At 37.5% G+C, this 12,509-nt stretch overlaps 1 protein-coding gene across 1 annotated transcript; it reads right to left on the bottom strand.

Moving 5' to 3' along the window:
- Positions 1-9,079: 9,079 nt before the first annotated feature.
- On the bottom strand, positions 9,080-12,089 carry RFESD (Rieske Fe-S domain containing). Its single transcript, XM_084304757.1, has 4 exons — positions 11,824-12,089; positions 10,749-10,929; positions 10,625-10,659; positions 9,080-10,073 (listed from the first exon to the last, which is right to left on the bottom strand). The coding sequence occupies exons 1-4, from the start codon at positions 11,899-11,901 to the stop codon at positions 9,780-9,782; spliced, it is 588 nt and encodes a 195-aa protein (XP_084160883.1). The 5' UTR covers positions 11,902-12,089; the 3' UTR covers positions 9,080-9,779.
- Positions 12,090-12,509: the final 420 nt, after the last annotated feature.

Genomic DNA, 12,509 nt, shown 5'->3' with positions numbered 1-12,509 from the left:
TTTAGCTGAAGCAGATGTTCACAGGTAATCTAGGATAAAGACATGCCCAAAGAGTGATCCACTTTGAAAAATCCTTTTCTTTCACAAACTGGTTCTTAATAAACACTACGGTTTAAAGAGAAAAACAGTGCAGAATAGATTTTTTATCTCTCTTAGCCAGATGCCCACATGGAATAAAAATAAAAATTTGTCTCTTCAGAAGATCTATTCAGAAGTCTGTTTGACTTCTGTTAATTAAAAAAGTTTTTTTTTTCTTGCCTTTATGTCAAGTTTTAAAAGTTAAAAGTTTGTTTTTATTTATTGCCTTCATATCGAGGGAGGAGGAAAAGACTTCATGTTACAAAAATTGCCAAGAGGAGGGATTACAGAGATGTATGTTCCCATTACATAGTCTTGACTCTCAGAACTGGACATCTAAATTAGTCACCTAAATGAACAACACATATATGAGGCTGAACAAGTAAAACTTGTTGATGTCAGCTGAAAATACTTGCTCACAAAATTAAAGAATGTAAAATGACAAATATCAGTTTATTTTGGTACAAGTAATGAGGATGCTTGAAATTATAAAGGTACTTTATTAATCTAGTATACTGAAAGAAAATACTAGAATGTAAAAGTACCTTCTTAGCTTCACTATTTTATTTTTAACAAGTTTAAAGAAAATTGATGAGTTATACTGCAGTGTAATTAATGAAATTCAAATTCTCATACCTTCAGACAGATTCTGCATTCTTACTTTTTTTTTAGGTAAGTTATTTCAGTTCAAATTCTTTACTGTGAAACATCTTGTGCATCTAGAGGTGAATTTATGCTTGACTTCTTTCTTGATACCGGAAAATGAAACATAATGTTATTTCAACTAGTAAGACAATACGAAGTCCCACAGCTAATCTCAATGGGACAATAGTATCAGATGACTTTGGAAGTGGAAATTGTGTCAGACAACTGGTTACACTACAATGCAAACAGTTAGTTAGAAGAAGTACAGGAATATCTTAGGTGACTGAATATACCTAAAATTGCGTTTGATGTTTTAGAAGGAAGCCCACTTAGGTTACAGTGTAAATGAAAGCAAAAATTTGCTTCTAAACTCCAGATGATTAAACATAATGGCAAAATGAATATTAAAATATAATAATGAACATTATTACTGGTAGATATAAATGAAAAAGTTAATTATAAAAAAGGAAGCACCAGTAGACTCATGTTAAAATGATACCTCTGTTTTAAATGGACCTTGTGCTTTTATTTCTTTTTTATTAATTTTCAACTGTAATTTAAGCTTTCCCAGTCCTAGCAGAATCATGTAATGCAAACATATCTGTTTGCTTATTTATTTATTTATTTTTGCTACAGTATCTTTTATCTTCATAATTCTACACTTTTAAGTAGGGTTTTTTACAAGTAAAAGTGCAATTACTCAAGGACAGTAAAGACATTTTGCCAACTACATCCAATTCACCTGTTTTATTGCTTTTAACTGTACACTAACTGTTCATCAGACACCTTTCTTTACATCTATTAGGTTTCCAGCCAGGTGACAGCACCTTCTGGCACTCCATACAAGCGGTCTCTTCTCCAAAGACAAACTGTAATTACAGCTGCACAAAGCAGGACCTCTTCCAGTCTTTCTGTAGAGGACAAGTGTTATTCTTACCTCTGTGGCACTCTGAAGAGAAGGAATGCAGAGATGGTATTATGTTGAGGTTTATATTTACAAAGAACTGAAGTCAATTCCATGAGATCATGAGTATTCCTAAGAGGTGGGAGTTGTTCAGAGATGAAAAGATATTTGGGTCATCACCTAATGGTGCAGCTCCAATTTAGCAACTTTTGTATCTACAAACAGTCACTTTCCAGCATTCTCTTTTTGCTTTGTTTTAATTCACTCTTTGATTCCAGATTAAGAAGAAATGTGGGCACTGAGACAGTCTCAATCTGTTCCTAAAGTGATGATGGGGGGGTTGGGATGTCATCCATGAACAAAGACAATATTCTTGTCTCTATATGTACAATGTTTATTGCACGGTATCACAGCTTAAATGAGTTACATTCATCTTAGATGTGAAAAGTCTCTAGTAACTCTCAAAGACATTTTTCCTTGCTAGGATATGTAAATAGATTTAGGCAATTTGCTTGGAAAAAAAATCTAATGGGCAATAACTGACTGCACATTTCTCCATTTCTTGACTCCCTGTGTCATTATTCATCCAAGTACAAAGTGGTACTAGAAATCAACTCTGAAGAAAGATGTCGTTTCACATAAAAGATCTCTATGTTCTTACATACTCAGAAAAAAACAAGAACAATAACAACAAAAAACATCACAGGTCCTCAGTATGTCATTTTAGATATGGGACTGGACCTAAAGTTAATATACACTGTTTATGTTAATTTTTGACTCGTTTGCCAGGAATAATGGTGATCATTATCATTTGATCTTGCTAGAAAATTTTGGTAAGCATTTCAATAAAAACTTCCATAATATAGTGTTACAGTTTGAGACATACACAGAGCAATTAAGGTAAAACAAAGCTCAATTGTTGAGAATATTTGTTATACACCATGAATGGCATGGTGTATAGCCTAGCAGCTAGAGCTTTGTTGACAGAAATAGATTATGTATGTATGTTTGTGTATTAGGCATACATGTATGTACGTATAGCCATGGTTATACATACATATGCCTAATAAGGTACCATGGAGGTCTTATGGTACCTCCTTTTAATCTGAAGAAAAGAAAGCCATCTCCTGAGACTAAAGTAGTAAACCAGTAGTAAAAGTAGTAAACCAGGTACCATGAAGTGTTCTACAAAGATCCCATCTCAGCTGAGTAAGCAGCATGCCTGACTTTCAGAAGGATGCAGCTGCAGTTAATGCTCAGGAGTGTGTGCTCTGAAATTCCACTGGTTTAAAAAAAGATCTTGCAAAGAATGTGTACTGCTTGTTTTGGAAACTCAGTTCCTCCACTTTGAAATTAACCACCTTAAGCTGGTAGGCTGCCTGGCATGCTGCCACCTATTGTTCCGTATTACTGGCTGAAAGGAAGGTTGGAGATGGGTGGTGTGTGAAAGACCTTGGTATTGACTTGTTCGTGGTATTCACTCTTTAATAATAATTACATTGTTCCTGATGCATAGAAATGAAGTTGCAGAAGCCTGTTTTATGTTAAATATTAGGAGTTTGTCAAGATTTCTGGGATGATGCTGTATTCTTTCTTTCAGCTGGAACACATCTGACTAAATAAGCAGCCTAATATTCTCACTGTCACCCTTCCCACCTACAAATGCTTGATAAAGGGATTAGAGGGACCGGAGAGAACACTGTCCTCCCCTGTGATCTACCTGGTAACTAATTTCCCAGCAACACTCCAGCAGGTCCATTAGCAATTACAGCAGGAACCATCTGAATGTAAACTATTCACCGATTTATGGATTTCACTGTGTTTGGTCTGTGAAGGCACACACAGTCCCCCCGGGGTGCTGACTACACTGCACAGGGGGGAACGCTGAAGAGCCGGGTGCAAGGCAAGCCCAGCAGCTTTCTGGCAACCAGCCTTGTGCATGCAAGAGGTCACTAAAAATGTCATTGCTTAAGTAATGGAAAAGCTAATCATTACAGTAAAAGATCATAAACTGTTGCCCTTTGGGAAGGGCAGCAACTACGTGTTGTTTTCTTTATCTAAAATCGCAGGAGAGGGATTTAGGACAGCTCTGGCTTTGTCTCTTTTGAACTTAAAAGAAAACGGGTTTATTTTCCTTGGCTTGAAGGACCTTTTGATTCTTCCTTGTTTCCATTTTGTAATGAGGAGATAGAGGAACACTGGGTAAATGCCAAAGTGACACTTTGTATTATTTTGTTTCATTTTCAGTACTTACACTATTATTTTTTTTTTCCCTAAAGGAATACTTACGGAGACCAAAATTCAGAAACATTCCAAATCTCAATTTCTGCTTCAGTTGTACAGCTATAATGTATGGATAGCATTATTCACCAAGGAATTGACAGTCAAAATTTGAAAAATGTGGAATTATTACTGCAGATAAGTTTGATATATGGAAAAGCTTAGTTGTCCAGATTAACAACCTCATAGCCAAATCTTCACTAATTAAATATAGATGCTGTATGGAAATGCTAAAACATCAGTGAATTGTGAGAAATGCAAACAGTTACCTGACTTTTTATTTTTATTTATTTTTCACTCTGGGATCATACAGTGGACAAAACAATTGCTACTTCAAATGTTAAGTAGATAGGAGATGTACCATGTTGCTGTAATGATCCCTTAATGGATAAATTCATAATTCACCTGAGTTTAGACAACTCATCTTGTTTAGAAAACAAGAGTTAGGAACAGCTGAGGAGACTGGGGCTGTTTAGTCTGGAGAAGAGGAGGCTGAGGGGAGACCTCATTGCGCTTCCCACCTCCCTGCAAGGAGGCTGCAGCGTGGAGGCAGTCGGTCTCTTTTCTCAGGTGACAAGACAGAGGCCATGAGGAAAGGCTCTCGATTTGGGGCAGGCTGTGCTTGGGCCAGGTATTGGGAAGAATTTCTTCATGGAGGGTGTGGTCGAGCAGTGGAGCAGCCTGCCCAGTTAGGTGGTGGAGTCCCAGTCCCTGCAGCTATTTAAGAGATGTGTGGGCACGGCACTAAGGGACATGGTTTAGTGATGGGGACTCAGTAGGCCAGGTGGATGGTCGGGCTTGATGATCTTGAAGGCCTTTTCCAGCCTAGATCATTCTAGAAGGGAAGGAACATTACTGCAGATATAACACACCCATAAAAATGAATTACTATGTGGGGAACTGGTACAAGGATCTGAAGTCCCAAACCCAAATCTTCTCTGTTGTACCCATTTTTGCACAGTGCTGTTGTGTTTATGGGATTCCAAACTGTGTCCAAGGTACTTCACTTTACATCCTCTTACTAATGGTCATGGGCACATGAGGCAAAGTTTGAGGAAAAGTAAAACAGAAACAGCCAAATGAGGCAACATTATTGACTTACTATACTTTACTGTTATGACTGTTCTCAAAAACAATTTTTCCATTCTGGACTTAACTTAAAAAATGCATTCTACCCACCATTTGTTGAAAAGACTTTGGGAAAAAAAAAAAAAAAAAAAAAAAAAAAAAAAAAAAAAAGCCATCCCATCATCAATCTTCTTAGCAAATCCCTTTTTTGATCCTTTTTGGATCCAACACTAGCTCTCTGTGCTTTTCCTCTACCTCAGAGGAGAACTGTGTAAGATTTATTAATTGGATTTGCTTTAGTATGTTATACCATTTGTCTCTTAGGACAAGAAGCCAGGCTTCTACATAACAACAGAAAAAAATATGAGAAATTAAATCTCCTGTGAACAAGTTGTTGAAGTTATTTGCATGAAAAACAGCAATAAGCAAGAACCACCTCCTTCCCCTTTCCTAGGCAGAATACGAATATAAAGTTAAAAAAAATAATAATAAAAAAATCTGTATGCAAAGCAGGTAATACATGGAGAAATTGAAATCCCTCAGCCTGCATAATCCACCAATAAGTGCAGGAATTTGTCAAGTTATCCGGAAAGAAAAGGTTTGGGCTAGGAGGAAGGTATCAGAAGGGATAAGAGCATCCTTATAAGTCAGCAAAGAAGAATCTTGTAAAAGACATTCAAAGAAATAGATAACTGCTGTCAAAGATCACATTGTCCTAGTTACAGAAGTGAAACCCAGTGTGATTAGAGATGAAGACAGAGAAGTACATATTTTTAATTACCAGTATTTTTTTCTCTACTGTTAAGATATCTCTAATATGTATGTCCTTACATTGATCAGCAATCAGTTATTTAAAAAGCAACAGAAAAAAATAACAAAGAATTTAATATTACATTATTTTGGTTAACATCAGGCATTGTTTCAGCTTAGCACCTGCTGGAGTATCTAAACTGGCAATGAAAATTCCAGGCCACAAACACCTGCATCTCATAACAGATATTGAGCTTCAGGTTTTCTTTGGATGCTGAGTCTCATTAAAAATATGGTGAGCAGTGGAAGGTGACATGGCCTCCTGGGATGTGCGCTGCATCTCGAGCATCTGCAGCTTTTTAACTTCAGACGCAGGTGGCATTCTCCTGGGTGCTGAGACTGCAGTGCTAGGAACACTGTGGGACATACAACCAGGCCAGGGGAAGGCAACCACTGCACTGCTCCTCCTTTTCTGGGCCAAACTGCAGCTCTAAAAGTATGTCATTTTCCCCGCAGCAATTTGCACTAAATAAGCATGCTGTTTTTTTTCAGGATATTCAGAATATGCCCTGGTAAAAATACACTTCTTATTCTAATGCAGAGAGAATGTACACACGTGTCTTGAATATTATCAGCAAGCAAGGCAGAAGTAATAACTTCTATTAAACAACATATATGTGTGTGTGTGTGTGCATATATAAAGCATCACACTCCCTGATGCCTCTCATGCTCTTTATCCCCTCACCCTGAGTGCAGTGCCATTTAACCACTGGCTGAGCTGACTGAACTTGCTGACCCAGCAGAAAACCATTTGCTGTTTTTTTTTTGCCAAGAACCCTCACAGGTACCATAGCTAGGGGTGGCTCAGAGACCTCACCCCACCAGCTGCTCAGTCTCCCCCTCCTTTTTGCCTCGGACACTCTGTCCCTCACACTGACTCCAGTCCACTGAAACAGTGGCACTGAGAGCAAAAGGCGATCTCAGCACACGTGTCCCGTTTTCCTACACAAAACAACAGGCTCAGGCACCTCTTCATCAATATTATTTCCATTCCCTGCCTCCAAGAACCTTCAAAAACACTTACCAAGCCAAGTGGGCAGGCAGATGGGATGCTTGGGAACTGGTGAGAGCTGGCTCTTTAAACCTACGTCTGTACGATAGCAGAGGTAGTAACAGGAATTACTTTTCCTGGACAGAGCAGAAACTACAGCTGTAAACTTGAGAGTGCATTTCATTCCAAAATTGAGCATGAAAAGAGGGAACTGTGCAATGCTATTAAAAGGGCTTTGGCAGTGAAAATATGGTTTTAAAATTGTTGTTCATCCTAGAAATTTTTTTGTGTGTGTTCTCCAGTCCTGCAAGAACTGCTCTCACCAGTGTATGCACTTCACAAACTGCACATAATTAAGGAGTACATTCATAAGCTTCTAAATCCCGACTTTACTATCAATTTTTACATTGAAACAGTACCTTATTTAAAGTACAGTGCCAAATGAAGCCAACAGGACATGACATAACAAGGTATTACATGTAGAAAGGAAAAATTAAGCCACCCATCCTTACAGGTACTACTGTCTAATTAAGGTTTATGGTACATTATGTTATTAATTAAGGTTTATGGTACATGAGGTTGAGGCTTAAGCTACTATGACTGCTGTCATGGTAGTGTAAACATCAAAACCCTGCTAGATCCCTGATAGAATAAATAAATAAATGTTTATTCCATTCAAGCTGCTTTTGAAAACAGCTCACAGAGCTGGATCATCTCACAGGCTCATCATGAAAATTTTCAAGCCAAAGCACAAAATATATTTCTCTTTTCTTTGTGAGACAGATTAATGATAGGAAATCAATGCAGGGATGCAGTTCTGAACAATGCTTAGGCAAGACTGTGAGCTACTTGCTGTTGCATCTGAACATTTAAGGTCTACACATTTTTAGTCTTTGGTAATACCATAAAAGTCGTTATCATTAATATATCCATAATTTCTTTCTACTGGGAAAAAAAAAAAAAAAAAAAAAAGTAAAAATAATATCTAAGCAATCACATGAATCAGTGAAAGTGTATCTGAAAGTCTTAACATATTTTTCTTTTACATGATGTGTGTCTTTCAATAGTACATGGTACCAATGTTTAAGTTTCATAACAGGTGAAACTAGTTGGGTGAAAATGGAGGAAAGGGAAGAAAAATTCTGTCCCCTCTTTATGTGGCCAAGCCAGTGTACAGTGATGTATCTTCCATGTCCTTTGGCATAGCAGTTGTATCACTGTACCACCAACCTCACCTTCCTACTACCTACACTTCAAGAAGAGTAAGAAGTTTATGTGTTCCTTTAAAACAGAAAAAAGAAAACACACGCATACACATAAAAACCAACAACAAATACAACAACAACAGAATCCAGACTGAAGAACTGGTCAGTAAATAACAGAAGCTTCTAGCAGCTGATCAGCTCTGATTGACCTGACAGAAGGTAAGCGCTTACATCTGATCTAGTCAGCACAGCCTGATTTAATGGCCAGTGAGAGGAGGAGGAAGAACATGTATCAGTGCTGCACTCCTTCTAAAACACAAAGCTGACACAGGTCAGATCAACAGCACCTTGAAGGTGCTCCCCTATTGACCATGCAAACAACATAAGGAGACATGACCAGAAGCAAATGCCTAAGTTTAAATAGGATGAATCCATCACACCGTGACATAAATTGAGAATGTGTTCTGCTTCTTTCATTGTGTTCAATCAGGCACAAATGTCTTTCTCTGACAGTTCCCTACACCTCCCTAATTTTAAATACATTGACATGAACAATGATGTTGACACAGACTTCCTTATCCTCCCCATACACTAAAAGCCAGATAACCTACTGCACATGAGAGAAACTTACAGTAAAGACCAAATATCCTGAAACTGAACCCATGTAAGACAGAACTTCTGCAAACAGCCAACAAATCAACAGAAAAGGCAACATGAAAAATTACAGGCAGGCTGCAGTCACATTACTACATGACTGACAGGTCAGGAGCCTGGGGCTGATGTTAACCTTCACGCAGTATTCCTGTAACTGAAGGGAAGGTCTCTGAGCTCTGTGCTCTGGGTAAGAAAATCCACCGAGTCCCAGAACACAGACTGCTCTTCATGCAGCACAACACAGGGTGTGCTGGGAGCAGGGTTATCAGGGCAGATCTAATGTTATCCAGGGAACTCAAATGCAGAAACCTAACTTTTGGCTCTAAATAGAAAGCACACCCTTTATAGTGAATATATAACGTTGTTTTTTAAAATAAATAAAAACAAATAAACAAGAACTATGCAAACTATGCATTATTTTTTATTTATTTTTTTTTTAACCCAACAGTTTCTTTCTCATCCAACAACAGAATCAGGAAGAACAAGTTATACATGACAAATATGTGTCACATTATTTGATGAACTACCGGAAGAGTTCAATGAGGAGTAGGAGAATAAATGCTACTACATACTACAGAATCTGGTAGCAATACACAAGTGGGCATTAAAAAGCACATTAAAATACGCTCAAGTGTTGTCCTCCTCCTTGTGAAAATGTAGATTTGGATTTTTAAACATCCACAGATTGCTCAAATATCTAAAACGTTAAAATTTTCTCTGTCATTTATACAGAAGGCATTGTAAGCATAAACTGTTAAATATATAAACATAACCTTTACTCCAGACTATTTACCTTATGAAACAATGTTTCATAAATGTTTCATAAGTAATAAATTACACTATATCCCCTCTTGAAAATTAAAATAATTATAGCAATACAGAATTTATAAGATATAAAGTATGATATACACTCTGCTCTAAGTCTTTTTGAAATTCAAGAGAAAAAAAAAATCAATGGCACAGGCCATGTCATATCCCCAACTAAGTAGAGCTTCTTATCTTACTAATTTCTACATTATTGAATCCAGAATATAAACATCAGAATTTAATCTTGGAACAGTCTTTACAGCCATGTTACATTTTTATTTAATTACAATGATTCTTCATAGGGACATTCACCAGCATTTTGTTTTCTAGCTACAATTTACTCTGCTGCCTGTGAGTTGCTTTTTTTTTTCAAAGCTAAATCACCATTATTTTTGTATTTGTCAGCAAAATAATCAGAGTCAAAGCTTACAGACAAATCTGGAGGACTCACATAAACGTTGCCATTGTTTACTGTAACTTTGTGAATCCTTTGTTTTACTCCTTTTGACTGCCACCGAGGTGTTGGTGATGGCTCCAAAGGGTTTATTCCTTCATATAATCCTTCTCCTGTTTCCAAAGTAATTACGTACTTATGCCAAGGACAAACAATACATGGTTGACCATCAATATCCTGAAAAGAGGAAAAAATAAAGAAAAATTATGTAATTGTATTCTGACTCTTCTCCTTTAAGAATCTCCAGGCCAAAAAATATGTCTGGTGATTCATGTCTATTCATGATTCATGTCTATCTGCATGTCTATTCTGGCAGGAACAAAAATTTCTGCTTCTGAGAGCACCATATTACAGTAGCAAACTGGACCAGCAATCTGTTTGGTGCTGGAGCCCTTTACTCAACAGTGAACAACACCAGGTTTTCCTTGCAACTTTTGTAATACTGCTGCTAATCATAATATTCTACCATTATGGGATGCATTTACACAGCAAAGGGAATCAGATTCTCACTCTATTCCTCATCTCACCATTTCAGTCTCCCAAGATTAAAACAAACAAATAAAAAACAAACCAAGCAAAAAAAAAAATGTAAAAAGTGTGATAGGAAGCATTATTTTTACTTAAATATCATTTTCTTTCAATGTTATGTTCAGTCAAAAGTTTTCAGAGAAAATGCATTTGAGATTTCAAAAGACTCTATGCACATGCATATTACTTTGCTTACATACCTCTATTTCTCCAAGATTTAAAGGGCCTCCTTCATCTGAAACATGGAAGAATAAAATATTAATTCATTCAGCATATGTTATGTTTAATTGTACCAATGTTAAGAAGAACGAGCAAATATCTTACGGTAGCAGCGAGAGTCCAAAGCATGAAATTTCCCTTCATGGTAGAAAACAACAACTTCTCTGCCATTGACTTTGGCAGTTATTCTTTGGGAGTTTTTTATGTCGTCTTCTTTTCCAACTAGTACAAGACCATCCGGCTCTGCTTCAACTGTTCCTTTGCTTGAGCTGCGTAAAACCACATCCTTAAAACACACAAAAAATAATTCAAAAAGGCAGCTTATGAAGCAGTCCATGTTTGGATTTCTACATCTGGAATGGATGTCCCAGTCTCAGAGAAAGCCACAGCTCATTTAACACATGAGATGAAAGGAACAGAAGTTTTAGTAAAAGATTAACAATATGCACATGAAGCAAAGCACAGGAGTTTGGTGATAATGTTTCACCAACATGTTCACTACCAGAAGCAGAACTGCGAACACCAACTGTTGCAAACCTCATACCTGAGGCTGAGACAAGATAAATTCCAAATCATTGCTTATTTAGTCGATACTGTAGTCACTATCTCCCCTAAAGCAAACAAATCTAGTAATGCTGATTTTAAAATATTTAATTATTTAGCTATGCAATGTGTAAGCAGTAGCATTTACAAGTAAATCTGATTCTCTTTAAACAATACAATGTCTAGAAATACAAACCTATCTAGGTTGACAAAAAAAGTTAAAATATCATCTGCAAAAGGAAAAAAAAAAAAAAAAAAAAAAAGTTTATTTGTGAAGCTATAATAAAATGGGCTTTTTAGCAGATATGTTTTGCCTTTCCCTTCTTCTCTTTACATATTTCAGATGTCTAAGAGCCTCTCCCTCTCTCAGGAGAGGACATGAGGCAGTTTTCCTCTTTTATCACAAAACCTGTCCTCCTATTAAATTTGCTTACAATTAGCTACTGTGTTCCAGTCACCTCAGAAGTCCTAGTGCCACAATATTACCCTCAATTCCACAGAAGATCAGCCTAAAAAAAGCTGTTGCACACACTGAGAACAAAGAGGAACCACATACATACAGATTCCAGTTGCAAAGAGGGTTAAGAGCTACAAAGAGCAGTGCAACTTATCAGGCACGCAGCAAGCCGTACAGTACCTTAGATCCACACCAGATTACAACAGAGATGAGAAAGCAGATGAGGAAATGAATGCTCAGAATAATGAGGTCCAACATTGGCTCTCTTCAGTGTTCCTATCACAACTAGGCCTGCTTTGTTCGCATAGGTAACAGCATTTATCAAAGTGCTTCTTTACATAAAGACGTAAGCCAGTGGGACTGGCCCCAATAGCACAAAAAGGCAGGCTTTATGAAGGCTCAGCACGGCAGAGGAGAGAGCTCTGCGAAGACTGATAAGGACTGGGGATGAGCTGGGGCTGTCCTGATAACAGAAGATCAGAGCTCAGAGTTCCTCTTGCTGCATTTCCCCTTGTAAGAAATGCTGCACCACTGCCTGCTCCAAGTGGGACACGTCAAACTGAAACCCTGCGCAGAAGTCACGTCTTATGTCACGTAGTGTGTTCTGTGTGTACGCAGCCTCAGCAACTGCGTATTTCCTAATAACCGCTGTGCTGGGAAGACTGGCATAAATAACAGTGTGGCACTGGCAAGGCCAGTTATTATTTGTTTTGTGCATAATGAAATGCAACTACCAATTCCTTGCATTCCAGTCACAGGAATTTCTACCAAGCCTTTCCTAGAAAGTGAAGTATCACAGTTGTCAGACTCACAGTAGCATCCAATAAGGCATTCGCATTTACCTTATTTTCCTTAGAAAATAAGCA

Source organism: Netta rufina, assembly GCF_964035555.1.
Source record: "Netta rufina genome assembly, chromosome: Z".
In the NCBI taxonomy this organism is placed as follows: Eukaryota; Metazoa; Chordata; class Aves; order Anseriformes; family Anatidae; genus Netta; species Netta rufina.
The sequence above is the reverse complement of the archived record's forward strand: the minus strand, read 5'-3'. Positions and strand labels throughout refer to the sequence as shown.

Coding starts and splice junctions, on each gene's coding strand:
- RFESD (XM_084304757.1), bottom strand. CDS start 11,901: ATGTTGGACCTCATTATTCTGAGCATTCATTTCCTCATCTGCTTTCTC. Junction 10,930..11,823: donor TAATCTGGTGTGGATCTAAG/GTACTGTACGGC, acceptor GTGTGTTTTAAG/GATGTGGTTTTACGCAGCTC. Junction 10,074..10,624: donor TAAATCTTGGAGAAATAGAG/GTATGTAAGCAA, acceptor TCCTCTTTTCAG/GATATTGATGGTCAACCATG.